Raw genomic sequence first — 25,458 nt, forward strand, 5'->3', positions numbered from 1 at the left:
GTGCAGACTCCTGCGTCCAGACCACCTGGGTCCAGAACACCTGGTGCAGACCACCTGATCTAGACCACCTGGGTCCAGACCACCTGGGTGTGAATCCTGGCTTCGCCAATGGCTAGGTGTGCATTCTTGGGAAAGGTATTTAACTTCCCTGTGCCTGGGTTTCTTCATCTATACAGTGAAAACAATAAAATAACTGCTATGTCTGTAAAGTGCTTATCTCAGTGTCTGGGTCCTAGTAAGTTTCATAAATGAGAGCCATTGTGATTTTTATTATTGCTGCTATGATTTTTATTATTGCTCCTGGAGCAAGCCACTTAGAGCTGCAGCCATGGGCAGCAGCATCACCCGGCCCCAGGGAGGGAGGCAGTCTGTCCAGGGCTGTCTGGGGGCAGCAGAGGTTTTGTGATGTGGGAGTCGAGTCCTACCAGCTGTTATGAAGGGACTGGGGTGACACTGAGGCAGCATGGGCTGGTCTGTGAATGAAGGAGCTAGGCTGAACCAAGGGAGGAATGGTAGGCAGTGAGAATGGGCCAGGTGGGAAGCCTGGACCAGGTCTGAGTCCCAGGCCAGGCTTCCATGGTCGAAGTGAGGGTCCAGGCCTTGGGCCTTGGGTCTCGAGGGAAGAGTTTAGAATATGGTGGGTAGAACAGGAAAGAGGAAAGGTGTGTGTGTGTGTGTGTGTGTGTGTGTGTCCCTCACACCACATGCCCTGTCACACTCCTGCTTTTGCACATGCTGCTCCCTAACCTGGGATTCCTGTTCCTGCCTTTTCCACTTGGCAATCCTGCCCTTAATTCTTTAGGACCCAGCCCAAGCCTTTAGGCCCCTCTCCACCCCACCCCCACCCCCACAGAGCTCATCACTCCAGGCTCTCTGCCCACACTGGGGCTGATGGCCATTCATCTCCAGTGGACACTCACTCCCTACTTTCCGAGGATTCCTGCAGATATCTAAGATATGATCTCTGAGACAAGAGGAGGAATGGCAAGTGCAAATATCCTGGGGCAGGGATGTGCATGGAGTATTCCTGAGATAGCAGAGAGACCTATATGCCTGGAGTGGAGGGAGGGAGGGACCAGGGGAGAAAAAAAAATGTGTGGGGTTCCTGTGTAGCCCCTTACCAGTCATTAGAACACTTGGGCTCATTCTCAATGAGATGGGAGCCACTGTGGGGTTGAGCAGGAAGTAGACAAGATCTGCCTTGGATTTAACTGACCCTTCTGGCTGCTGGGTGGGGAGCAGAGAGCAGGGGCCTGGGTGGGTGTCAGGAGACAGCGAGGAGGTGACTCTCATGGCCTGGGTCCACCCTAAAGCATTGGAAGGCAGAGTTGGCTGAAAGAATGCGAGTGGGGGAAGCGCATCTAGTTTTACCAGGGACTAGATGTGTTCTCCAGTCTCCTGCCTCCTCCCACGCCCAACTTCAAACAGAGACTGTCTGGAGGGAGCCCCACAGATCAAGGCCTGGCACTGCCTCCCCTGAGGGCGAGAGCAGCAGAGGGTCCTCATTTGCATCCCTGTGGAGGGGGAGCCCCATCTCAGCTGCACATGCCTCCCCATCCCCAGCAGCCTTTGATCTGGTTTGATGTCTCCTTCAGCCTTCTTCCCGGGCAGGAAGGCTTTCATCCTCCCTCTGGAGGCTGCTCCCGCCCAGCTGCGCCCTTGCTGCCTCTGAGACAGTGTGTGTTGTGGGGACAAAGTGGGGGAATCACTCCTCTACTTTACTGGTTTGCTTCACGCTGAGAACCCTCCTAGGTCCCATGCTCTCCGGAGGGGAGCTGACCTGGTCCCAGGGCTGCAGAGGGATCTGAATCCAGGCCCTTCACCCTGGTGTGGATGACATAGCTGGAAACTGCTCACTCCAACGGGAGGCTGAGCCGTTATCGGGTTCCCAGGAACAAAAGGAACCAGGACCTGTCCACTGCGCCCCAGCTCCAGAGACGGGTCTGAGACTGTGCGCCCACCTGGGGAGTGAGGCAGGGCTCGGAGGAGGCAGAGGAGGCCTCCGGACTAGGGGGGAGGGCGGGAGCATGGAAAATGCATGGATTCAGATGATCAGTGTGGTCCCCACTGGTCCCTCAGGTGCCATGGGTGTTTGATGAGGCTGGGTCAGGAGAATTCGTGGAAATGGCACTCAGTGGGGCTCAGCAGCTTCAGGGGGAAATGACTCTTGTTCTAGATGAATCCAGGTACACCTCCTGGAGGAGACTGGGAGCTTCTCAGTGGTCCCCCATTTGGTCAAGGGGTGCAAAGGGAAGCCTGGCTTCTTAGGCTGGCCTGGGAAAGGCATTCTTTCATTCCCTGGGTGTCCCCTCCATACCCTGGGGGGCAGGTGTGGGCAGGCCTCCCCATCTACCAGCTGGCGCCCCAGGGTGACAGTAGGAATATCTGTAACCAGCACAGTAAGGGCAGAAACCTCACACATCTCCACTCACTGAATCCCCCAGCAGCCCTGAGAGGGGTGTGCGATTATCTCCCCTTTTACAGACAAAGAAACAGAGGTCCAGAGAGGAGGTCCATGACTCACTAAGGTGGCACAGCCAACCCCTGCCCCGCCAGCCCTCCTGAGGAGCCAGTTTCCTCTCATCCCCTTCGATGGAAGGTTCTCTCTGATCCACCGAGAAGTCAGAGAGAAGGAACAGGCGTCCCCCTGGTCTGACCCACTGCCTGTGGGCCCTGGGACACCGAGGTTGTCTCCAGGGAGAGCACGTGGCCTCTGGATCCAGGAGGTGCCCTGGGAAGTCCCCTAAGAGATCCCGAGGGCCCTGCCAGGGACAGTGCTCAGGGCTCCAGGCTCTGCCCACAGCTGGGGAGCAGGGGTGCAGGGGGCTCTGGGCTCTGCCTTTGGCTTTGTCTGCCCACCCCAGGGGCCAATAGCTCATGAGCAGGAGAGAAGCCACAGCCCTCAAAGCCATTCATTCCCCATCCTGGTCCCCAGCCTCCGGTTCTCCCGTGCTCCGGTCCCCCGCAAACCCTCCCCGGCAGCTGGAGGGGAGAGAACAGTAAAAGTCTATTGCGGCAATAAAAGGCATTAACCATCTGAGCTCGTCCAGTGCCCCAGCAGCCGGCTGTCCTTAAGCAGGAAATATTGTTTAATGCCGATGGTAATGAGCGAATCAAATTTTGGAAATTAAACTGGAATTTGAGCATTAGTGCCAGGGCGCTGGCATTTGGCAAGTCAAGTGGTGCTGCTGCGACCCGCCCCCTCCTCCTCCCTCAGGGCCACCCCCCCCCCCCCCCCCCCCGGGGCAGCCAGAGAGATGCCACTGGCCATGGGTGGAGGCAGGGCACCACCCTGAAACTTCCCTCCTAGGACCTGTCCTAAACCTGCCCTGGGTGCCTGCTTCTCTGTTTCCTGGGCTCTCCTTTTAAAATGCAAACCGCTCCAGCGAGCCCTGTTTCTCCCCGACTGCCTACCTGAGTGAGGAGCAGGACTGGCTCCTCAGAGGGAGAAATCCCATCTTGTCAGAGTGCCTATGGCTTCCTGGAGGCGGAGGTGGAGGTGGAGGTGGCACCCACTGCTCACTATAGGCTGGGAAACAAGCTCAGAGTTCAGTTGAGGTTCTGAGAAAATACAGGAGCCTGGAGACCAGAGGATGGGGATAGGGGTGTGTTGGTGGGAGAGGGAGCAGGCATGGAAAAGCAAAGGTGGCCTTCTGCAGGAACCCCCTCTTGAGAGCTCAGCCACAGGCAGTGGCCACTGGGGAGCAGGTGGAAAGAGCCGCCAAAGAGGGTGTTCCACCTCTCAAACTGTTCTAATTCTGCTGTGGCCTGGAGCCCCCCACCTGCCCCTGGGCAGCATGACTCCAGCCCACCTCCTCTTGGAAGCCTTCTGGGTGTTCCCATTCCCCTCCCCCACAGGCCCCTTCTGCCTGTGGTCCAGAGCTATTGCATGTGACAGCCAGGCCTGCTGTTCCCCCTCATGGGAAGGGAGTGGGGGGGGGGGGGCTGCATGGCAGAGCCTGAGCCAGAGACTGGATTCTCCAGGGATCTGAGAACCATGCACCCCCACCTCATACACACCCATTGAAAGAATAACCCCCGTCCCCTATGCCCTGGCTGGTTTGGCTCAGTGGATAGAGCGTTGGCCTGAGAACTGAAGGGGTCCCAGGTTCAATTCTGGTCAAGGGCACATTCCCAAGGGCACAATCCCCAGTAGGGGGCGTGCAGGAGGCAACCGATCAGTGATTCTTCTCTTGATGTTTCTAACTCTCTCTCCCTCTCCCTTCCTCTCTGAAATCAATAAAAATATTTTTTTTTTAAAAAAAAGAAAGAGTAACTAACCCCACCCCACACACAAAAAAAATTGGAAATCAAGAAGGGCTCCTGAGAATCATCTCAGACTCTGTTCAGCCAAGTCCCAGGCACACAGCAAACACCCAATAACTGCTGGAGGTGTGACCAGAGGGTAGACCCAGGAGGGGTGGCAGGTGCTCTGGTCCAGTCCCTCCTGAGATGGCCACAAACACCTTCACCTGGCAGAGCTGGGTAGTTTTCTCATCTGTTATTTGATTGGTTTCCCCCATCCAAAGCTCTTTAGTGTTTGGGGGCGGTGGGGGGTTGGGGGGTGGTGTATAGACTATGCACACTCCCAAAAGTGGCGGCAGGACATCTGTGCACAGGGAGCTGAGTTGCCCTCTCCTGGTTCAGGCAGAGCTGTTGCCTAACCTTCTGGGGCATCACACACCTGCTCCCCATAACCCCAGGTGTTCCTTTAGCCATGCAGACACCAGCACTCACATTTTCAAGGAGCAGGAAGCCAGCAGCAAGGGGTTATAGGATCAGGAAGTCAAGAGACCCTAAGAGACTGGGTTTAGTCTGAATCCCTGATTTGTACCCTGGAGCTTCCTTTCTACCCCAACTTCCTCATTTTAAAAGGTGGGGTCCTTGGTGTTTCCTGGGTTCCTGCCCATCTCTTCCATTCTGTGCCTTGCTCCCCCTGGGGAGGGCACCGCAGGTGGCTGCGGTCAGAGACTACTCAGCCTGTCCCAGAAGGTGGGGGTCTGTGTCGTGTGGGAGGAGGTAGGAACTGGCTGAGGAAACTGAGCCATTCTCTGAGGCTCTCACTAGTTTGGTATCAGATCCGAGACACCAGCCAAATGGTGCCATTGGTCATCTGAAGGCGCAGCTTGGGGACAACCCCTTGGGAACGTGCCCAGAGGGAGAGGAGGGCACAGGGGGTGGGAGGATTTGGAGAAGTTGTCCATCTCAGCTGGTCCGCCACAGCCAGAGTCTGGTCTGACCTGTTACTTCAAGTGCTAGCCCCAATGTGGACTCTCTGACCTCTCCCCTCTATGGCCTCTGTCTCCTCAAGGCAGGGCAGGGCAAACAAGGGGCTTCCATTTCCTCCTCCTCCTAGATAGAGAGCCCCAAGTGATGATTGTCACCACAGTCATTGCTGCTGGCCAGGCTCTCCTGCAGCACCTCCTGGTGCATCCACCCATGAGGAGGCCTCGTTATTCCAGCTTTATTGACTTAAAGGTCAAGGTGGGAGCAGCTGACAGCTGGGATGAGGGGTTGCTGGGGTCCAAGCCAGGGCCTGGGCCAGAAGGAGGAGATCTGCCCTTGGACTCAGAGTCCTTCCAGCCCCTGGTCTGAAAGACAAGGCTTATATTCACTCACCCAGTGACAGAAGCCATTTGGAAATTGCAGAGGTCACAACATGAACTCGTTCTCAGGTCCTAGAAACAAACTAGCCTTTGCATTGGGTGGGGTCACTTAAGCACCCCTGGAGGAAGGGAGTCTGCAGCCAGGATCCTTTGGTTTCCACAGCCTTCCAGAAGGTCAGGAGGTTGCAGCTTCCCTGGGGAAACCCAGCCAGCCAGGAAGAGGACAGCCTGGCCCCCTTCATGTTGGAAAGATTTCAAGAAGGAAGGACCCAGGCCTAGAACTGCTAACTGAGCAGTGAAGGGAGATTTCACCGGAGGGGAGAAGGAAATAGCAAAAAAACAAACAAACAAAAAATCAAACCCTGGGAAAAGGGAAGTGGCTGATAGAAAGGCACGTGTGGATGAATTTTAATGCAATCAGAAAGCTGTCATGATGATAATAAAGGAATACATTCAGACACCAGGAGAGAAGGCAGGGAGGTGTGGTCCCACATTTAAATCAGGTGCAGGCTAGGAGGGCCTTCTCTTCACCCCCCTTTTTCCTTCCCAGGGAATTTCTAAGCAGGATGGCCTGGTATTAGCAGGGGGTGGTTTTCACTTCTTTATCTTTCTGAAAATCCTGTTAATGGGGAACCTTTAGAAGGCGTTGGCAGTGGGATGGGGTGCACTATCTGGGCCTGGAAGGGAGTTTCAGTTACTCCAAGAGAGGCTTTAAAAGCTCCCAGCTCACCTCAGGTCAAGTGCTGCGCTTCTGGGAGTTAGACATGAGCCCTCCCACCTCCTCTCCTCTGCCCCTCCCTCTCCTCCTGCAGGTCTCTCCTCTCTGCTGTCTATTTCTGATTCCTTTTACTCTGTCCATCTTCACCGTTTTCCCTCCCTCTCTGCTCCTAACCCCATCTCCTGCCATCCCTCCTCAGCCTCGCCCCTTTTTACTGTCTCTTTCCCTTTCTCTTGGTTTCCCAGTCTTTGCCCCCCAGCCCAGAGCTGGAGTTGGTGAGCCCTGGAGATAAGACAGGGGCATGCCCAGCCCTGCCAAGGCCCAGAAGCCTGGTTGAGTGGGCAGGCTGGGGCAGTGGGCAGGGTGGGGCCTCCAGGCCCCCAGTTTTGGCTAAAGCCCTCCCGTGGTGGAGGTCCAGGCTAGTGCGCCCTAACCCAGAACTAGTAACAGGAACTGATGCCTGCAGGGTGTGGAAGGAGTTGGAACCCAGGGCCACCTCATCATGATGACATGCCCAGCGCTGGGTGCTCTGGGTGAGGCGGACCAGCAGGGCAGCGGTTAGGGCTTGCTGAAGAGGAGGAGTCTGGGGTGGCTTGTGAAGGAGAGCTGGGGCCCGGAGGTTTCCTGCTTTGCTCGAGACACCAGGGCAGCCCTCAGCTCTATGTGAACTCTCCTGGCTGTGGGTGAGGGGGCTCTCTGGGGCAGGAGGTACCCACTGCCCTGGATACAGAGGGACATGGTCCCAGAGTGCCCCCGCCTTCCAAGAAAACCATCAACACATGCCCCATTGCAGCTTTGGGGGTGGGGGATGCATTTCTGCAGCCTTAGCTGCCTGTGCCCATGTGCCAGTCACTCAGCCGTCTACAGACATCTAGTGAGTGCCTGCTGAGTGCTGCCGCCACAGGGCCCCTGTTCCAGCTACTGAGGCTGCATAACAATGTAGCCCAGAGTGAGGGGTATGATACAACCGTTTATTATGCTCTCGGATTCGGTGGGTCAGGAGCTCAGACGGAGCACAGCATGGAAGGCCTGTCTCTGCTCTAGGATGTCTGGGCTTCTGCTGGAAAACTCAAAGGCTGGGCCAGGAGTCATCCGGGGACTCATTCACTTCAAAGTCTGGTGGTTGGTGTTGGCTGTCAGCTGGGGCCTCGGTTCCTTTCTGTGTGCACCCACCGTGTGGGCCCCTGGGGTGTTCGTCACAGCGTGGTGTCTGGCTGCTAGAGGGCAAGCGTCCCCCAAAGAGAGATCTGAGTGGAAACTGATCCCTTTTATGACGTAGCCTTGGAAGTCAGCGGGCTTCACTTCTGCTGTTCTTGCTTGGTTAGAGCGGTCACAAGCCCCACCCACATTCAAGGGAAGGGGACATGGACCCGGGCCTCTCAGTGGGAGGTGTGACGTCATGTTGAAACAAGAACGTGAAGGGTGGGAAATCTTTTTGAAGTCATGGTGATCTCTGTCAGCCTAAACACAGAGCTGAATTGTGTCAACAAACCACTTGGTACTCAACACAAGTGTGGGGAAGCTGTTGGGGAACCCAGTCTTCAGGCTCTCCAAAAGTGCCCAGGGCTGAATTTTGCAGCATGAACAAATAGGAAGGCCTGAACCAAGGAGGTGAAAACATGTGAGATAGAAAGGAGACGTGTCCCATGGAATGGCATAGAGCATTCACTCATTCCAGGACTTTATCCCCAGGGCCTACTATGTGCCAGATGCTGCTGCTCCAGGAGAGGCCCAGTCTCTTCCCCAGGAACATAGGAAGGGTGAGGGGGGAGGAGGGGCACTGGCAGGGAGCTAGACAGAAACCAACTACACAGGCAAAGCATGAAGTAATTATCTTTCAAAAATCAGGCCATGAGAGTGAGGGGCTGAAACAGAGAATAAAGGAGAGGTGGAAGGGGGGGCCTTGATGAGGAAGCAATAGTTAAACTGAGACCTAGGAGAAGAGAAGGAATCAGCCTTGTGATGCGGAGGGCACCCCAGGCAGAGGGACCAGCACATGCAAAGGCCCTGTGGCAGACTTGCTTGCTGTGAGTTAATTTTGGCAGCTGTGAGTGAAGGTAGATGAGGAAGAGTGTGTCTGAGACGAGGAAAGAAGGGACCTCAGGACTGCATGAATGACCCCGTGCCTAGGTGAGTGGCCAGGCCCATGGCCTTGCTCCCTCGTTGTGCGACAGGAGCGGGCAGAGTCGCTGCAATCCAGCTCCCCCTTCACCCAACCCTTTCCGCTGGCTTGGCCCTCCCTCTACCTCTAGCCCCTACCCGCGTCGTCCCTGCCCCACTAGCTAAGCCCCACCCCCAACCACGCCCTCTCCCTCCTACCCTCCTGCCCCTCGGGTCTGAGCCCCGCCTCGCTTTGCCCAGCTTCTCCCTCCCCGGAAACCCTTCTCCTCCCGCCGTGCCCGGTTCCCCCCGGCTCTCCCCCGCGCCGCCCGGCCCCCCGGCCCCGGTAAGCATCTCCTAATTTTGTTCCAGAAGATAGAAAACTCTTCGTGGGCATGCTCAACAAGCAGCAGTCTGAGGACGACGTGCGCCGCCTCTTCGAGGCCTTCGGCAACATCGAAGAGTGCACCATCCTGCGCGGGCCCGACGGCAACAGCAAGGGTGAGCCGGGCGGGCGGGGGCATGGGCGCGGCCGCGTTCCGAGCCGCCGGAGCGGGCCAGGGTCGGCGGCCAGCGAGGGCTGCTTGGAAGGGACGGGGCGGTGGAACGAGGTCTCTCTCTGTCTCTGCTTCTCGGTGGCTCCCCTTTCTTCTCGGTCTTTCTCTCTCGTCCCGCCTCTCCGCCCTCGCCCTGGCCTCCCTCTGGGCCCTGGGCCCGGGGCCCTGGCTCAGCACCGCCTGTCCCCCCAGGGTGCGCCTTTGTGAAGTACTCTTCCCACGCCGAGGCGCAAGCCGCCATCAACGCGCTGCATGGCAGCCAGACCATGCCGGTGAGTTCGGCCACCCCTGGGTGGGGCTGGAACGCGGGCAGCGGCCAGGTGACACCCCTGCGCATCCCAGAGCGCCCGCAGGGCCCTGCCCACCCTTGCAGGGTCCCTACCATGCAAAACCCTGGCTGCGCTGCTCACTGCCTCCGCATGAGACAGGAAGGCATTACCACTATCCCATATCTCAGACAGGGACACTGAGGCCAGACACGTAAGGAACTGGCCCGCAGTCCAGTTAAGACCCCAGACCCCTGGGCGAGCGCCGTCCCGCAGCCCCCAGAAGGGCCTCCCCAGAGGAGAGGGAGGGCCTAGGCCAGGGGCACGGACAGCTGGACAGCTGGACAGCTGGGAGCGGAGGGCAGGTGGGCCTCACGTGCAGTCCCGGCCACAGGGAGCCTCGTCCAGTCTGGTGGTCAAGTTCGCCGACACTGACAAGGAGCGCACGATGCGGCGAATGCAGCAGATGGCTGGCCAGATGGGCATGTTCAACCCCATGGCCATCCCGTTCGGGGCCTACGGCGCCTACGCACAGGCAGTAAGTGGGGGCGCAGACGGGGTGGGGGGTGTATGGGCAGGGGTTCTCGGCTAACTCTGCTCAGAACCCCAGAGCAGGGACACCTGTCTTTGCCAGGGGAGCCCTGTGTTTCTGGACTAGAAAACACTGTCCCCGCCCTGGGGAGTGAGGAGTGGTCGGGAATGAACCCGGGGGTAGAGGCCAGAGAGGGCTGAGGGAAGTGTGGTTCAGTCCAGGGTGGCTGCCAGGAGTGGTGGTCTGCTGCCCTGGTTCTTAAGGGGAGGAGCTGGAGAGGTGGCTTCTAGGCAGGGCAGCAAGGTGGGCTATCCTGAACGCTCCCCTGCTAGTCAAGCTCTAGGAAGCACCAATGGAAGTGGGGAGAGAGGTTGAGGTGTTTGGGTGTCACCACCCACCCCTGCCCCCATTCATGGAAGGGTGTGCTCCAGCCTCTGGTCACTTCTGGCAGGGGTCCTGTGTGGCTCCTCAGAGCCCATCACACCAATGCTTCCACTGCAGTCTCCCTCTTCCCCCAACCCCGCGCCCGCCCCCCCCCCCAACCCCCCCACCGCCAGCCCCTGGCTCGCCAACTTCTTCCTTCCACCTTGGGGCCTTCTTAGCCAGCTTCTCCCCTAAGCTGCCTCCCATATTTGTAGCCACAACCCCCACTGGTGCCATCCACTCCCATGGCATCGGTGCCCATGCAGGCCTCATCCACTTGGCAGTTTGTCTCAAAAATGTTCTAATCTCAGGGGAATCAAGGGAAGGCCAGATGTGGGCCCCATGAAGACTTTGGAATAGTTAGCTCTTTGGGAGCGGTTTCTAATAGCCTTTGAGAGCTAGGGCAGCAATGGGGGAGACATCGGGGTTCTCTGGGGGGTGGGGAGCTGTGTCTGAGCTCCCTGGGGTTCAGGGCCTAGGAGGCTGGTGTCCAGGAGCTGAGCCCCCTGGTGGGAGGGTTGCCCCCCTGGAAGCGCATGATATTTTTTCCACTCCTTCTGCCCCAGCTGATGCAGCAGCAAGCGGCACTAATGGCATCAGTCGCGCAGGGCGGCTACCTGAACCCCATGGCTGCCTTCGCCGCCGCCCAGATGCAGCAGATGGCGGCCCTCAACATGAACGGCTTGGCAGCCGCACCCATGACCCCAACCTCAGGTGAGCCAGCAGGTACCAACACAGGACACAGCTGAACCCAGGTCCAGACTTTTTGTTTGGCCAATTTTGGTTACATTGGACCACCTTGTGGCAAACAGCACATGGCATCGGTCCCCATGCAGGCCTCATCTACCAGCAGTTTGTCTCAAAATGTTCTAATCTCAGGGGAAACAAGGGAAGATGGGATGTGGGCCCCATGAAGTCCTGTTATAGTTTCAGGGGGGTGGGAATTTCACTCATGATGTTTTTGAAAGAAATTGACATGAACCCATCTGCCCTTGAGGTCTGAGGGGAGAAGAGCCCTGCCCCTTCTGTGGCCTTGTTTGGTCCCTCACCCAAGCATAGAAGGAGCTGATTTTTAAATGTCCCTTTAACCCAACATAGACTCACTGGCTTTTTCCAAGAGAACTACACAACACGCAAGAGAGAACCGCAGAGTCACTAACGGACAGGGGGGTGGGAAACAGCCCTGCTCACAAAGTGTGTTTTTAATTGGATCCTGGTTAGTATCCAGTTCAGTGATTCTCAACTGGGGCAATAATTTCATGCCTACTCTCTCCCCACCCCAAGGATATCTGGCAATGTCCTGAGACCCTATTGGTTGTTACAACTTGGGGAGGGGAGTGAACTCTGATGTATTAGGTAGAAGCCAGGGATGCTGCTAAACATCCAACAATGCACAAGACAGCCCCATGACAAGGAAATGTCTGACCACAAATGTCAATAGTGTCAACTTTGAGAAAACCTTGTCTAGTCCCGAGGGCTGGCCCAACAGCCTGGGCTTTCATTCACCAAGCTTCCTCGCTCTCCACACCCAGCTCATAGCAACAGCCTTCCTTACACCCCCAAGCGATTCCTTTCGCAGATAAAGTCCATTAAAGACTGTGCCGTCTCTAGGCCCAACTTGAGTACTACCTCATAGCTCTGATCCCCAGTTTAGGGATACTCCTGGACCCAGGCCAGCCTCATGTCCTAGTCCACAGAGAGATCCTGCTTTCTACATGAAGGGAAAGGCCCTTTCCAGCTTTGAGGCCTTAGTACAATCACCAAGCCAGCCACCCCTTGGGTTCCACCCACCTGGCATCGAGAGGGCACAGTGTATTGTCATCTGACCCTAACTTTACTCTCCCCACTGTGAGCATAACCATAATCTCAACAGGAGGAGGCCAAGGTGTCTACTGTGTATAAATAGGGCTGAGTCTGGACTCTGCAAAGTCCTCTCTCCCTCATTGGAGGGGAGCTCCAGAATTAGGACTTCCTCCACCCACGTAGCAAAACTTCTTCCTGGGGAGGCAGATCAGCCCCTCTGTGATCCAGGCAAGAGAGCAGAGCCAGCGACCTAGAGGCCCGTTGATGGTTAAACAGGGACTAGCCCATCCTGACTTAGCTGGGGTGAGCAAGAATCACTGGAAAGGACTAAGGGAAGACCAAGTGTGGTCAAATTCAAAGGCACTGAGAATAGTCTATGTGCTGTAGTTCCAAGGTGGAGTGGTCAGTGGTCAGGGAAGTCTTCATGGGGTAGGTGGGATCTGGACTCTGCCTTGAAGGGTGGACACAGATGGGGTGAGTGGAACCACTCCATGCATGGAGGTGATCCAAGATGTGATTGAGTCGGTGTGTGAATTCCAAGTGTACACCCAGGCCCTTGGAGCCAGGAGGTGGAGCTCCATGGGTTGGCCTTTGCTCACCTTTGTTCTTCTTGCCTCCCCTCCTCCTCCACCCTTCCCCATCTCTGAAACCAGGTGGCAGCACCCCTCCGGGCATCACTGCACCAGCCGTGCCTAGCATCCCGTCCCCCATTGGGGTGAACGGCTTCACTGGCCTCCCCCCACAGGCCAATGGGCAACCTGCTGCAGAAGCTGTGTTTGCCAATGGCATCCACCCCTACCCAGGTAAGCACATCTGGCAGCCCTTCCTTACCCGCGCAGCACACCCCTCATCCATTCTGCCGCTGCCCTTGCTGTTACAACCGGGAATGTGTGGCTCCTGCCCTCCGTCCATTCCTTGGTGGAACCCCAAATGTGATCAGGGAGATCAGGGAACCTCTGGTGGGAGAAATCAAGTTCCCATCCTTAGGGAGGTGTCTGTCTGGTAGGTGAGAAAGAAGGCATTCCTGGGGCTCATGCAGGGAGAAAAGAGAAGCGATGTAGTAATTGTACAACCAGAGGCTAGTAACTGCAAATTAATTGAGAGTGAATTTGACCTATAAGAAGTCATGGGACAGAAGCTAAAATAATAAGTATACTTAGTGTTAAGTAGGAAAAGACTCTTTGGGGAAGGAAGGGGAAATATGTAGATTGACATTCTGGCGGGAACATACTGGAGTACACACAACCCCTATCAGCACACCGCACAGAGGGTCAGGACCTGGGACAGCTCCCTGGTCCTGCTTTGATTCATTCTGACACACAAGATCCGGGAGGCCAGGGCGTGATTAACTCTGTTCCTCTCAAACTTAGCAGCTCTTTCATGGTGGGTCTGTCCAGTTGACTTAAGCAGCTCCCATCTCTGGCCTTGAGGATGGACAGAGCAGGAGAGCTGAGCCCAAAGCCCTACGGTGGGCTAGCAAGGGACAATGTCTCAGAGATGCGGGGAGTGCTGTCCTCCTTCCTAGAGGGCAGATGACAAAGTTGCAGAGTCCCCATGAGTACAAGTAAGTGCCCAGTCTGTGCTGGGTGGAAGGGGACCCCCAGAAGATGGGCAGGATGGGGGGCCTCTCCCCTGGGAGGTCAAAGTCCAGTCAGGAACACAATATACATCGACAGAATGTTGAAAGAATAAGCAGAATGGAGTCTGATCAAGAGTGAATGTTTCCATTGTGAGGCGCTAAAGGTTTCAAAGGAAGGGAGGGTTCTATAGGCTGAAGAAGCCCAGCAGAGCTGCCTTACAGGAGGCTCAGACGGACGTTGACAATGGGTAGGAACTGGAGAGGAGGGGACGGACAAACCAGGGGCACATCCTAGGGAGCGGCTGTCCTGGAGGCCCAGCGGGAGGAGGGCCTCCAGGAGGGGCCAGGGATGGTGAGGTTGGCCCAACCAGGGCAGAGGAGGTCAGCTTGAGGTGGGTCAGCCGTGGGCGGCAGAGTAACGCTGCCCACTCTGGTTGTCCATCAGAATCCACTGTGTGGCTTTGTAAAACCAGAGAAGCCTGGAGGTTGTGATTTCAGTGTCTGCTAATGATTTCAGGAGTGAGGCCCAGACCCCCATCGGCAGAGGGCAAGGTCCCTGTGCCAGAGAAAACCAGAGGAGACTGTGCTGACTTTGAACTTGGAGTTGTGCTTGTCTTGTCTTAGTGTTCGCCCCTCAACTTACCTCTCAGTGCACAGAGAGGAGGCCGGAGAAGCCTAGAGAGAGAAGCGGCAGGGCCCTGGGTCTGGAGTTGTTTCAGGATGAAGAGTCCAGGCTGGCAAGGGAGGCAGGGCAGGGGCTGGGCAGCTGGAGGTGGGAGTGGGCCCACCAATCTCAGGTTCCTGGGCTCCTCCTGCCTCAGGCTCATGGGCTGGGAGATACAGTCCCCGCACATCTGGGTGGTTTCATTCCCCCGCCTCCGTGCCCACAAGCCCATCTGGAGCTCTGGATTTTGACAAACCTGTTCTTTCCCCACCCCCACCAGCATCTGTGAGCTATTTCCCCCGTGGACTTTGGAACTGTTTCTCTCCCCCATTTGTAACAATCTGCCATATCCCATAAACAATTCCCTGCCGGAGCAGGAGGGAGGGGTGGAGGGAAGGAAAGGAGAAAAGTAGTACATTAAAAAAATTAATTTACCATCTTTAAATGCGGAGTTTGGAGCCGCTGTAATGAGCGAGATCCTTCAAAATGTTCACTCTTTGGCAGTTACTAATGAGGTCATTAAGCAGAGAAGTAGAGAGGGTCTCAGAAATGCCTTCCTCCACTTCCTAGCCCCAGGTAGCTTCCCCGCTCTCCCCTCTCTCTCATCGAGATCATGTTGAAAGCACATAGTGTGCCCTTTACTGCCACATAACACCCCTGTAGGGGTGTCTCTATAAATGTTAAGGACGATTCCTTCTTTCCTATGTCGCAGTATATGCTGAGCACTTGCTATGAACCTAGCGCTGTGCGTGTGTGAGGGTGTGCGTGTGTGAGGGGGAAGGGGGGGCGTGGCTGTCATGTGAGTTGTGCAGGTTTTATGTTACGCAGGGCACTACACTGTGTGCCAGAGATAGAGATGACTCTTTAATTTGCATAAAGGCAGGATGTGGTTGAGGGGCTGGGGAGACCAAGAGCCGAGGTGGGTTTCCCTCCAGAGAACTGAGGCAGAGTCAGCGAGAGGGAGCAGCAGGGAGGAGCAGACACCCGCAAGCACCACCACTACCACCTCAGCACTGGCAGCTCCTGGCTCCAGGCCCCACGAGCAGGGGGAAGAGAGGGACAGGGCTAGGATCCGACTTCAGCCACCCCTCTGAGCAGCCCTGGCCCAGCTCCCCTGCTGCAGCCTGCAGTCTTTAAGCATCTCTGCCCCATGATTTCCCTGGCTGCCCGGAGGTCCAGGTGCTATTGTTGGAGTGGGATGTTACTGAAGCTCAGAAACAGGAGCTCAGGAAGGAAGTGGGGAATTCTTCCTGGTCTACAAGGCCCCTAAGTCTGGCACTGCCAGTTAGCTTGGTGACCAAGGTCACCAGGCAGGTAAGTCCCGATGGTTTTCTTTCTGCCTCCCTGTGTTACCCAGTTTTCTCTGAACATGCTGCAGCTAGATCTGTCCCCACCCACCTCTCCAGGCCTCTGAGGCCAGCCTACTCCCACTAGCCATCACCACCAAAGGCAGTGTCCACTGTTGGCCTTGCACTAGGCTTTGGCCCACAGCCTCCAAGACCCAGCAGAGGCAACAGAAGTGGACCAAGCCTTCCGCAGCCCAGCTGCCCTCAGTTCTTGCCCAAGTGTCAGCATGAGGGCCCTCTTCTCGTACCGGGCAGTAGACATCCAAGAGTCACAAATTCGGACTGGAGGAAGGTCCTTGGCCTGCTGGTTCCTCAGTGTCTGTGAGCACTACTCCTCTCCCAGCCCACAGGCAGGCCTCATCTGTGTGGCCAGTCCTGCCTGGGGTGTCTTAGCCACGGCCTTGGGATGGAAGCCTTGTGCCTTGTGCCAACTCCCTAGACTACAGGAGAGGGTCCCTTTGCCTGAGCAGCCATGGGTGGCCCAGGAGGACAGAGTGGCAGGGTGAGGCCCCCCTGTGCCTTTCTTACACCAGCTGGGTTCTGCCCCCGACTTATGCTAAGGACAGTGAGGATGAGACCAGCCTCCTGACAGCCTCTCGCCCACTTTCCACAGCCCTTCTCCTGGGCCAGGTCCCTCATGTGTCCCCACCAAGCCCCTCATGGCCAAGCTTCTGGCATCTTCTTCCCAGCCCTTCCCAGCCTTCTGCATAAAGCATCTGTCTCCCCCCCCCACCCCAGGCCAGCTGTAGGCTGCATCCCCCAGCCAGGGGGGCAACCTCCATCCTACTAAGGGCCCTGGACTGGAGAAGGGGGAACCCCAGCAAGGCAGGCACTCAGATGACCTGCCCCAGGGCAGACACCACAGTGCTTGGGAAGGGCAATGCAGCCACAGTGCCATCACCATGGGCGTGGTGGGGGAGGGGCTGGCTTTGGGGGGCATCACTGACCTCTGCCCCTTGGCTCCCCTGCAGCGCAGAGTCCCACGGCCGCGGACCCCCTGCAGCAGGCCTACGCGGGAGTGCAGCAATATGCAGGTCGTTAGTACCCACGCGTGCCCACTGCTCCCCCAGCCCTGCTCATCCCCACCTAGACCTGGGCCGGGCACTGTAGGGGAGGGAAAGGTGGAGGGAGGGAGGGGGGTGGGGAGCTGAGGTGAAAGGAGGGAGGGCTATACTTCCAGAGGCCCCTGCTTCAGGCTGCCACCCTCTCGCAGGCCCCTAGCATTCCATGGTGCCCTTGGAGAGGTGGGTGGTCAGAACTTCAGGCCAGGTAACCTTGCAGTTATCATCTTTGAGGCCAGATTTCCTTCCCATGGGGCTGCCAAGCCAGTGTGTCTAGTTTATCCAGCACCAAGCCACACAGCAGCATGGGGTGGGGAGGGTGGGGGCTGGGGTGCCTCCCACCGCAGTCCACAGTCCACAGTTGCCGGTCCTGGAAGCTTAGATGCCTGGGTTTGAGAGAAGGAGAGGCCCTGGAGGGAAAGCAGTTCAACCTTCCGTGCTCCCCTCCCCCCCGCCAGGTAGTGGGAGTTGGTGTGAGCAAGGCTGACCAAGCAGGGGAGGATAGGCAGCCAGAGGTAGAAAAAGGAGGGGTAGATGGCCTTGGGTCACTGAATGGGAAGGGGACCAGCCACTATAGAAAGCCCAAGGCAAGCTGTCAGTCATGCTTCTCTCACTCCCACCCCTGGGCCGGGCAGCACGCACACACATGAACACGCACACACACCTGTGTACATACAAACACAAACACGCACACACCTGTGCACACACACACTTCTCATCTTCACTGCACGCTTCTCCTTTGCTCCTCAGCGCCAGCTTTATCTTACGTGGCTGCACTGAAGTGCACTTTTTACTGGTCTGCTTTTACTGCTCAACACTGAAATGTCTCTTCCTTCTTGCCTCTCACCCTGTCTCTCCGTGTCGCTGTCGTCTCGCTGTCGTCGTGTCTTGCTCTCTTGCCTCTTTGGCCCTCCAGCAGCCGCCTACCCTGCTGCCTATGGTCAGATAAGCCAGGCCTTCCCTCAGCCGCCTCCAATGATCCCCCAGCAACAGCGAGAAGGTGAGTCTGCAAGCCGGGCTCCCAGGCCCTTCCCCGTCCCCTTCTCCCCCCAAAGAGGCTGCTCCTGGGTCTTCGGTAGGCGTTTTGTTGGAAAAATGACCATGTTTGTGTGCTGTGTTGAGGTGAGGGAAGAGGGCAGGATTGTGAGACGCGGCGCTCTCCAATGCAGCATGAGGTGGGCTTCTCGGGCAGTTCTGCAAACCCCAGTGGGAAAGGTTAGGAGGGTGGGACCCTGGACGACTTGGGGGCCCAAGAATTCCCCCTCCCCCAGTGGAGAGGAAGGGAAGAAGTAGGGATGCTCACAGCTGGCATGGGGTGGGGGTAGGGAAACCTATTGTCAGAAGTTTTACCCTCTGGGTGACCAGGCGAGCCAGATGGGGATAGGGGCCCAAGTGCGGGCCTCTGGGGAGACGGAGATCCTGGAGAGCCACATCCAGAGGCCCTGGTGTGACCAGGGTGGGCCAGGCAAGGCCAGTGGCCAGGGAGCCTGGGACTCATTAAGACCCAGTGTCCTCCCGTTCCTGAGCTGGAGACCTACAGGAGCTGGATGAACAAGCCCGCCCTCGGGGCCCCATGGCCTGCACAAGCTCAGTTTGACAGGGTAGGAACACTAACAAGGTCCTGTCCTCCCCACCCCCATGAAAAGGTCACCCTGCCAGCGAGGCCACCACTGCCCAGTAGGCCACATGGCCAGGGGGTCCACTGGTGTCCAGTGGCTGGCATGAGCTCTTGCCACACCCACTGCACCAGCACCACTGGCGTGTCTGTCCTAGGACAATCCCCTCTGCCCTCCCCTGAGCAGGGGCTGGGCAGGAGGGGGGCCCACAGCCCCTCCCAGGTCTCCCCACCTCTGCTTCCAGTGAACCGTCCCACAGCCAGGGATAGTTAGCATGTGTGTCTGCGGTCCAAATCCCTTCGGTCAGACAGGCCCTGAACAGGCCTAGAGCTTGAAGGGCTGAGGCCCTCCATCTGCTCCCTGCCCTGCCCCCACCTCACCCTGTGCACCACCCCATGGGTCTAGCTCTGAACGCCTTCTCATACCTTCTCTCCATCTGTGGGCAGCTTCATCCCCACCGTCACGCCCTGTGCGCTACATCAGATCCTGTGTGGTCAGTCGCCACTGCAGCCTCTCCTCTGGCCTAGGGTCTCCCACGACTGTCCCCATTCTCCCTGAATAGGGTGTCCCGGATGAGCGACCCTGGGGAGCAGGGCATGGGAGGGGTGAGATGTGAACCCAGATGCCTACAGAGCCATGTTGTGTACAGGGGAGGGCCCACGGCGCTGGGGGTGGGGTTGTCAGGGAAGGCTTCAGGGCACACAGAGGTAGGGACACAGGCATGCCTGGGGGTGGGTCGGGGGAGGGGGCACAGCAGGAGCAAAGGCATAGGTGTTGCAGAGGGTGAGATGAGCCTGGGGGTGGGGTGATAGGCTGAGGGTGGGTGGAAGCCAGACCGAAGCTGTGTTCAGTGTTACATGAGGCATGGATGGAAAAGAAAGCTGTGTTCCTCCAGCCCCGGCCTCTTCACATCATGGCCGCTTCCCCTTGTGCAATGCCCTGGAAGTACCAGGGCACACTGGTTGCTGGGGAGGACCTTCCTTCCAGTCCTTGTCTTTGAGTTGAGCCTGAAAGCCAGCAGATGCCTGAATCCCCAGACAGGCCACGGTTCCCCTCAGGGTTGGCTCCATCCCCGGCTCTGCCAGGGGTGCTGTGTGGTCAGGGGTTGGCACTTTCTGTCTCTGGAGCTCCATTTCGCCATTTTGCAGAAGGCTGGGCTGGACCAGATTGGTCTCCAAGTCCTGCTGGTTACGCCATCTGGGTGCTCTAGAACCTGTGGATGAGGGAATACAGTGCGAGCTCGGGGCCGCTGGAGTAGGGAAGTGTGTAGGCTCCTTGTTGAGGGGTGAGGGGCAGGGGACTGGTGGGGCTCAGCCACACGCCATGCTGATGGAACGCAATCCACGGGCCTTCCTTCGAAGGCTCCTTGCCTTTTAATGACAACATAACATCCACATAAAGCAGCTTGCAGGACTTGAACTTGGAACATGGGCCCCAAGTTCAAGGCAGGTGTCAGCACTGAGAGGAGAGGGAAGCCCTGAAGAATGGGTCTGGGAGGGGAGAAGGCATGTACTGGGGAACTGCGGTGGGGGTGGAGGGTGGCAAATGCACCTGCCCCTAGAGAGCACCCCATCTGGCTGGAGAGAACCTCCCAGACATGAAGGAGAAAGAGCCTCAGAAGGCCAGCCGAGGATGGAGTGTGGACTCAGGGAGCCCTGGCAGGGGGCGGGGTGGGGAGCATCTGGGTGGGGGTTCTGGAGGAGCTGTGGCTTAGATTAGTCCTTCAAGCTGGTTCCTGCCCCATGGGGACTCACACCTAGCTGGGGACCATCAAGGGACACACAGCATGAGCCAGTGAACACACATGGTGGGAGGGGACGGGCTAGGAGAGGGTCGCCAGAGCTTGGGGGATCCAGCACCGGGACCCCGGTGCACACTTGCACCGGTTCTGAACAGTTCTGAACGCTGTAACCTGGCCGTTTGCCTGGGAAACGGCGGTCCAGGGAAGGGAGTCGGGTGGGAACCAGGGACCCAGGAGGTCAGCAGTTCAGAGGGCGGCTGTGGGAGTCAGAGGAGTCTTTGGAAGGAGGAAGGCGGAAGGTGGGAGGGGAGAGGAAAGGCAGGGAAGGGCAGAGACTCCAGAGCGAGCTCTTTGCTCCAGGACTGGGCTGCCTGGCCTTGCCCTTCCCAGAGAACCGTGGCCATTGGTTCTGGCCGGGAGAGCCACACAGCCCACGTCGGTGCCTTACAGCCTTCACTTTTGAGCTCACGTTAGTTTCCACCAGCTCCCATCAGAACCTCAGCTGGTACACAACTCTGACAAATGCAGCTGTGTCCTTTGCATGTCCTCCATGGGGCGGAAAGCACTGGAATGACCACACTCTGACAGGTTAAGTCACATGTGCCATGCTATGCTTAAGATGGCAGGAAATAGATGAAGTATCAGAGAGATTTCCATTTCAACGAGTTAAAATTGAGCATTTGGGTCATTTAAAAGGAGAAAAGTAAATCTTCAGCTATCTGGAAATTTCAGAAATCCTTCAGAGTTTCTGGGGCATTGAGATTTATGACAGAGAGGTAGAGAGAGGAGAAAGCACAGACTGGAGGCAGATAGCCTGGGTCTATATCCTGGCTCCACCTCCTACTAGCTGTGTGACTTTTGGTAGGTGACTTAACCTCTCTGGGCCTCAGTTTTCTCATCTGTGAAGTGGGGGGGACAAGCTATAGAAGTGGCAGGGCTGTTACTGTAACGAAATGAGGCTCATGGCTAGTCATGGAGCCTGGCTGTGGAGCCCCTCCTGTGCACCTAGCCCACCAGAGGAGGCAGGGTAAATCTTGATTTCTGCCTTTGAGACCAGGGCTGAGTTTGAGAAGGTAGGGCCATTGGGAAGCAGACAGAAAGGAGTGGCTGCAGGCCAGGCTGAGCTCCCACCCCTGGGTGCAGGAGGTGAGACGAAGCTTCCCACCCACTGCACCAGCACCACTGGCGTGCCTGCCCCAGGACAAACCCCTCTGCCCTCCCCTGAGCAGGGGCTGGGCAGGAGGGAGGCCCGCAGCCCCTCCCAGTTCTCCGCACCTCTGCTTCTCCTCAGCACTTGGTTCCCATGCCATCAGGCCTGTGTTCACCCCTTTTACTCCATCCCTTCACCCCTGGAGCCCCAGAGTTGCTAGGCAGGCACCCTGTGATTGATCCATTTTGCAGAAAAGGCAACTGAGGCACAGAGAGGTTCAGTGACTTGCCCACGGGCAGACCAGTGAACAGAGCTCAGACCGTGGGCTCAGCAGCCCCCCTTCTTCTTGGATCTTGGATGAGACCCCCCTTCCTAACCTCGCCCACCCCTCCCTGCTGCCGCTGCCTAACTCGCTCACCTCTCCTCTGTCTCTCTCTTCCCCCACCCCGCCATCCCTCCTCCCCCGCCCCCTCCCCTCACCGCAGGGCCCGAGGGCTGTAACCTGTTCATCTACCATCTGCCCCAGGAGTTTGGGGATGCTGAGCTGATGCAGATGTTCCTCCCTTTCGGTAATGTCATCTCCTCGAAAGTGTTTGTGGATCGGGCGACTAACCAAAGTAAATGCTTTGGTGGGTAAAGATAACAAACCAACTAGCTTCACCTAGGACAGGGCGGTGCTCGCACCAATTTACCGCAACTGCTTTAACCTCCCCTCACACAGCTCCCCACCCCACCAGGTGCCCCCTAGGGCCCAGCCTCCACCCACCTCCTCTCACTCTTCTTCTCTCTTCTACTTTTGGCTTCTTCGCTTTCCCTGCCCACCTCTCCTCCAGCTCCCCATCCTCCCCTTCCCAGTCCAAGAGCTAGGTTCCCCTCCCTGCTTGGAGTCCCAGTTCCCACCCACAGAGAAGGGGGAGGAGCCACCTTGGGCTAGGGTGGGAGGGGGCAGCCAGCAGAGCACGCCACCAACACCCATTTTCTCCCCCCGCGGGCCTCCCCCTCCCCGCAGCCCTTCACCTCTCACCGTCAGAGTGGCCCCTGGATGAAAGCCGAGCCTGATCCTTGGCGGGGCACTGCCTAGCTGAGGACCCACCCGCCTCCCCTTGGCTTCCTCCCGTCCACCTCTCTGTCCCTCCCCCGTCCCCCTTCTCTGTCTACCCTGCTCTTTGCTCCCCTCCTGCCATCCAGTGAACTCTCCTTCCCCCGCCCACCCTCCCAGATCACCAGGCCACACTGTTGAGGAGTCAGGAAGAGGAAAGTGGCCCCTGCCTCAGGAAGCCTCAGGTCTGAGCTTAGATGAAAACCACACCTACTCAACAGCAGTGAACTCTGCAAGGCACCTAGGGATGGAGTGCTGAGAAAGGCAGGTGGATGGCAGTAACGGAAGGGGAGGCAGTTCCAGGCAGGGAGGACGCTGGAGGCTTCGGGGAGAAAGGAGGGTTCAGGGGAGACCATCTGTGAGGGCGGGTCTGTGCTGGGGAGGGCTTGGCCCTTCTGATGAGGCTGCTCCAGGTGGTGTGGTAGGCAGTGGGAGATGGTGGTAGGTCCTTGAGCCGAAAGTAATAGAAAGAAGATACAGCTTTCAGGAAAGTTGCCTGGCGGCAGGGTGTTAGGTGGAGGAGGGAGGACTGGGCAGGATCTTGGAGTCTGGTTGTCGGGTAAAATATAGGGTGCCCAGTTATATTGGAATTTCAGATAAACAATGGATGCATTTTTTAGTATAAGTATGTCCCAAATGTTACCTTCAATGTGGCCCATGCAATATTTGAGATATATGTATGCTAAACAAGTGTTCACTGTTTATCTGAAAGTCCAACTCAACTGGGCATCCTGTGTTTTGATTGGCTTCAGACATGAAGTCCCACTTCATCCTCACACCTCTCCCCTCCCCTCCTCCTCTCCCACCTACATCAGCCCTTCCTCTGGGGCCAGAGCCACTCAATGGTTCACCAAGGACTGAGGAGTCCAGCCCCCAGAGAGCCCAGGTCGTAGCTGGGGGCGGGGGTGGTGGAGGGAGAAGGTCTGAGTATAGAAGCATCAGGAAGAGCATGTTAAGGAAATTCCAGTTTGGAGACCAACTTGCCAGAACCACGACGGGCCTGAGGTTTAGGGCGCGTGCTCCAGGCAGTCAGGATCTGGGCTCCACTGTCCCCGCCCCTGGAGCCTGTGGTACTTCAGTGCACAGAGCTGCCTTCGCAGCTCATTTCTCTCTGGGCGTTGGGAAAGCTAAGCCAGAGAGAAAGGCAGGGCTGCTTCTCTCCACCGCGTGACAGGGTTGCTTCTGACGCATTACTGTCATGTGTGTAAGAACCCGAGAGCCTCACCTTTGCCCTGTAGTTGGCCTCAGGCGTTGCATGGACCCTAGAACACTGCCAGGAGCCCACAGAGTGCTGGCACCGGGATGGAGCTGCTTGGTCTCCAGCCAAACCCTTGGTCATTTGCTCCGTCTCTGGCTGTCCCTGACGTCCATCCGAGCAACCCAGCTTTTCCAAGGACTTCCTTAGTCTGCCCAACCACTCCCCTGGCCATTAGCCATTTAAATTCTCCAGGACCAAGGGTTTTCCCCCTGCTTTTTAAAAAATCTTCTGAATACCTCTGCTCTGGCTCTCTCCTCTCTTCCTGAGTGAGCCTCCAGCACTAACATCTTCCACCGCCTGAAAAAGGACAGTCTCCCGCCAGGCCTGCCAGGGCTCCGGTTCACACGCGAGCCTTCTGCCAGGCTCTCGGAGGCCTTTTGTGTGAGCACCAGCCCGGGCACTCACTCAGGGGCAGTCAGCGGCAGTGTCCTCATGTGTGAAATAGGACTCCAGCAGTCAGCCCTCCGGGAGGCTCTGAGGTTACATGGGATGGTGTGTGTGAGGGGCACGGCCAGAGAGGACCCTCAAGAAGTGCTAGATCTCTCTCTGTTCCCCCAAAGAGGGGGCCATTTTGTTGTAAATGTGGTCCTATGTGAAGTGAACCCTTCAAATGCCCCCCTTGCATTTTATAAGCAATAAACAGAATCTTCCAGAGGCTTTTTTTGGTGAGCAATGGGCAGCGCACATGGTTGCTAAGTCGAAAGAAGGGCCTGGGGGAGAGGGGCACCAAGGTCTGGGAGGCAGGAACTTTCTTGGGGGGAGGGGGAGGGTGTGGGAAGGGACTCGGAGAGAAGGAAGGCAGTAACCCTGGGAGATGGTGCCCAGAGCCCTGCCAGTGGGGGACGAGCTCCCTTCCCAGGCTGCTGGCCAGTTAACAAAATTAGTTGAGGAAGAAAAGTTCCCTCGAGCCTGGTGTCCTCCCCAACCCTGGGGCTTCTGGAGACGCCAGAGTCTCCCACAAAAACTAAGCTTTCCTCCTGCAGGGCCCCACTGCCCCTTCTCCCCGCTCCGTGGCTGTCCCTCCCTTCACACCACAGCCCTCCAGCCCCTTTTATCTCTCTCAGCCACCAGTGCAGGTGGCCAGGTAGAGCCAGAGCTGGTGGTGCTGGGGGCTCAGCAGAGGAGGGAGGGGTGTAGCTGTCACCCACAGCGAGGCTCTCTTGTCCCCACAGGTAGAGAGGCTTTGGTAGTCGTAGTCCGTAGTCGTAGTCCGGGGAGAGCAGTGTAACAGACACACAATTCACACATCTGCTCTGCTAACAACTAGACCAGCCTTCAGACATCTAGGTGGGTGGGGAGGGGATGGGTCCTGAGGGGATGAGAGGAGAAGGTGGAAGGATTATTCACACTAATCTTCAACTATGGATAATCCCAAATCTCTCCTATCTACTCTGGCATATATATTTTTGCAGACGTTGGTTGTGTTGTGTTTCGTTTGCGTTGGGACCGGCTCTAACCAGTTCCATCTGAGCTCACATGCCCCTGCGGGTGAGAGCACTCACTTGCTCCCACATACACCCTCCCCATCTTCCATGGTACTTGGCTGCAAGAGCAGATGTGAACAAACACAGGAAGTGTCTGGGGCAAGGGAAAAAGGGCAAAACAGCCACTACCAGGAGAGCGAGGGGGGGACCACAGGCAGGTGGGAGGAACCAGGGACAATTAACCAAGAAGGCAGCTTCTGCTTCAGTGTGTCTGTACAGCTACCCATTATGTCTCATACTATTTGGGGACAAGCCCCCAAATGAAGCAGGTTTGCAGGATGGCCTGGGAACTTCACCACGCTTAGTTTTCATACATTTTGTAGGGAGATTTTATAGGAGAAAAGGCCTCTAAGTCAAATTCCAGGAAATGCTAGGTTAAACAGAGAGATAAAGGTTTACTTATTGGAGAATTTGGGGTGGGAGGGGAGGCTTTTATTTGTTAATGAGCCTTGAAC

General features: G+C 57.1%; 1 protein-coding gene across 50 annotated transcripts in view; it reads left to right on the forward strand.

Moving 5' to 3' along the window:
* CELF4 (CUGBP Elav-like family member 4) overlaps positions 1-25,458 on the forward strand; it is a 270,758-nt gene that overhangs the window by 236,559 nt on the left and 8,741 nt on the right. For 7 of the 50 annotated variants that reach the window (XM_036323012.1, XM_036323019.1, XM_036323031.1 and 4 more), the window contains exons 4-11: positions 8,797-8,925; positions 9,174-9,253; positions 9,642-9,785; positions 10,769-10,916; positions 12,659-12,808; positions 16,566-16,631; positions 17,572-17,655; positions 21,648-21,731. In XM_036323012.1, coding sequence (XP_036178905.1) covers positions 8,797-8,925; positions 9,174-9,253; positions 9,642-9,785; positions 10,769-10,916; positions 12,659-12,808; positions 16,566-16,631; positions 17,572-17,655; positions 21,648-21,731 — 885 coding nt within the window. Of the gene's footprint in view, positions 1-8,796; positions 8,926-9,173; positions 9,254-9,641; positions 9,786-10,768; positions 10,917-12,658; positions 12,809-16,565; positions 16,632-17,571; positions 17,656-21,647; positions 21,792-25,458 lie in introns of all 50 variants that reach the window. The other 43 variants (XM_036323013.1, XM_036323032.1, XM_036323022.1 and 40 more) reach the window with 17 other exon arrangements.

Source organism: Myotis myotis, unplaced genomic scaffold (genome assembly GCF_014108235.1).
Source record: "Myotis myotis isolate mMyoMyo1 unplaced genomic scaffold, mMyoMyo1.p scaffold_m19_p_9, whole genome shotgun sequence".
NCBI lineage: Eukaryota > Metazoa > Chordata > Mammalia > Chiroptera > Vespertilionidae > Myotis > Myotis myotis.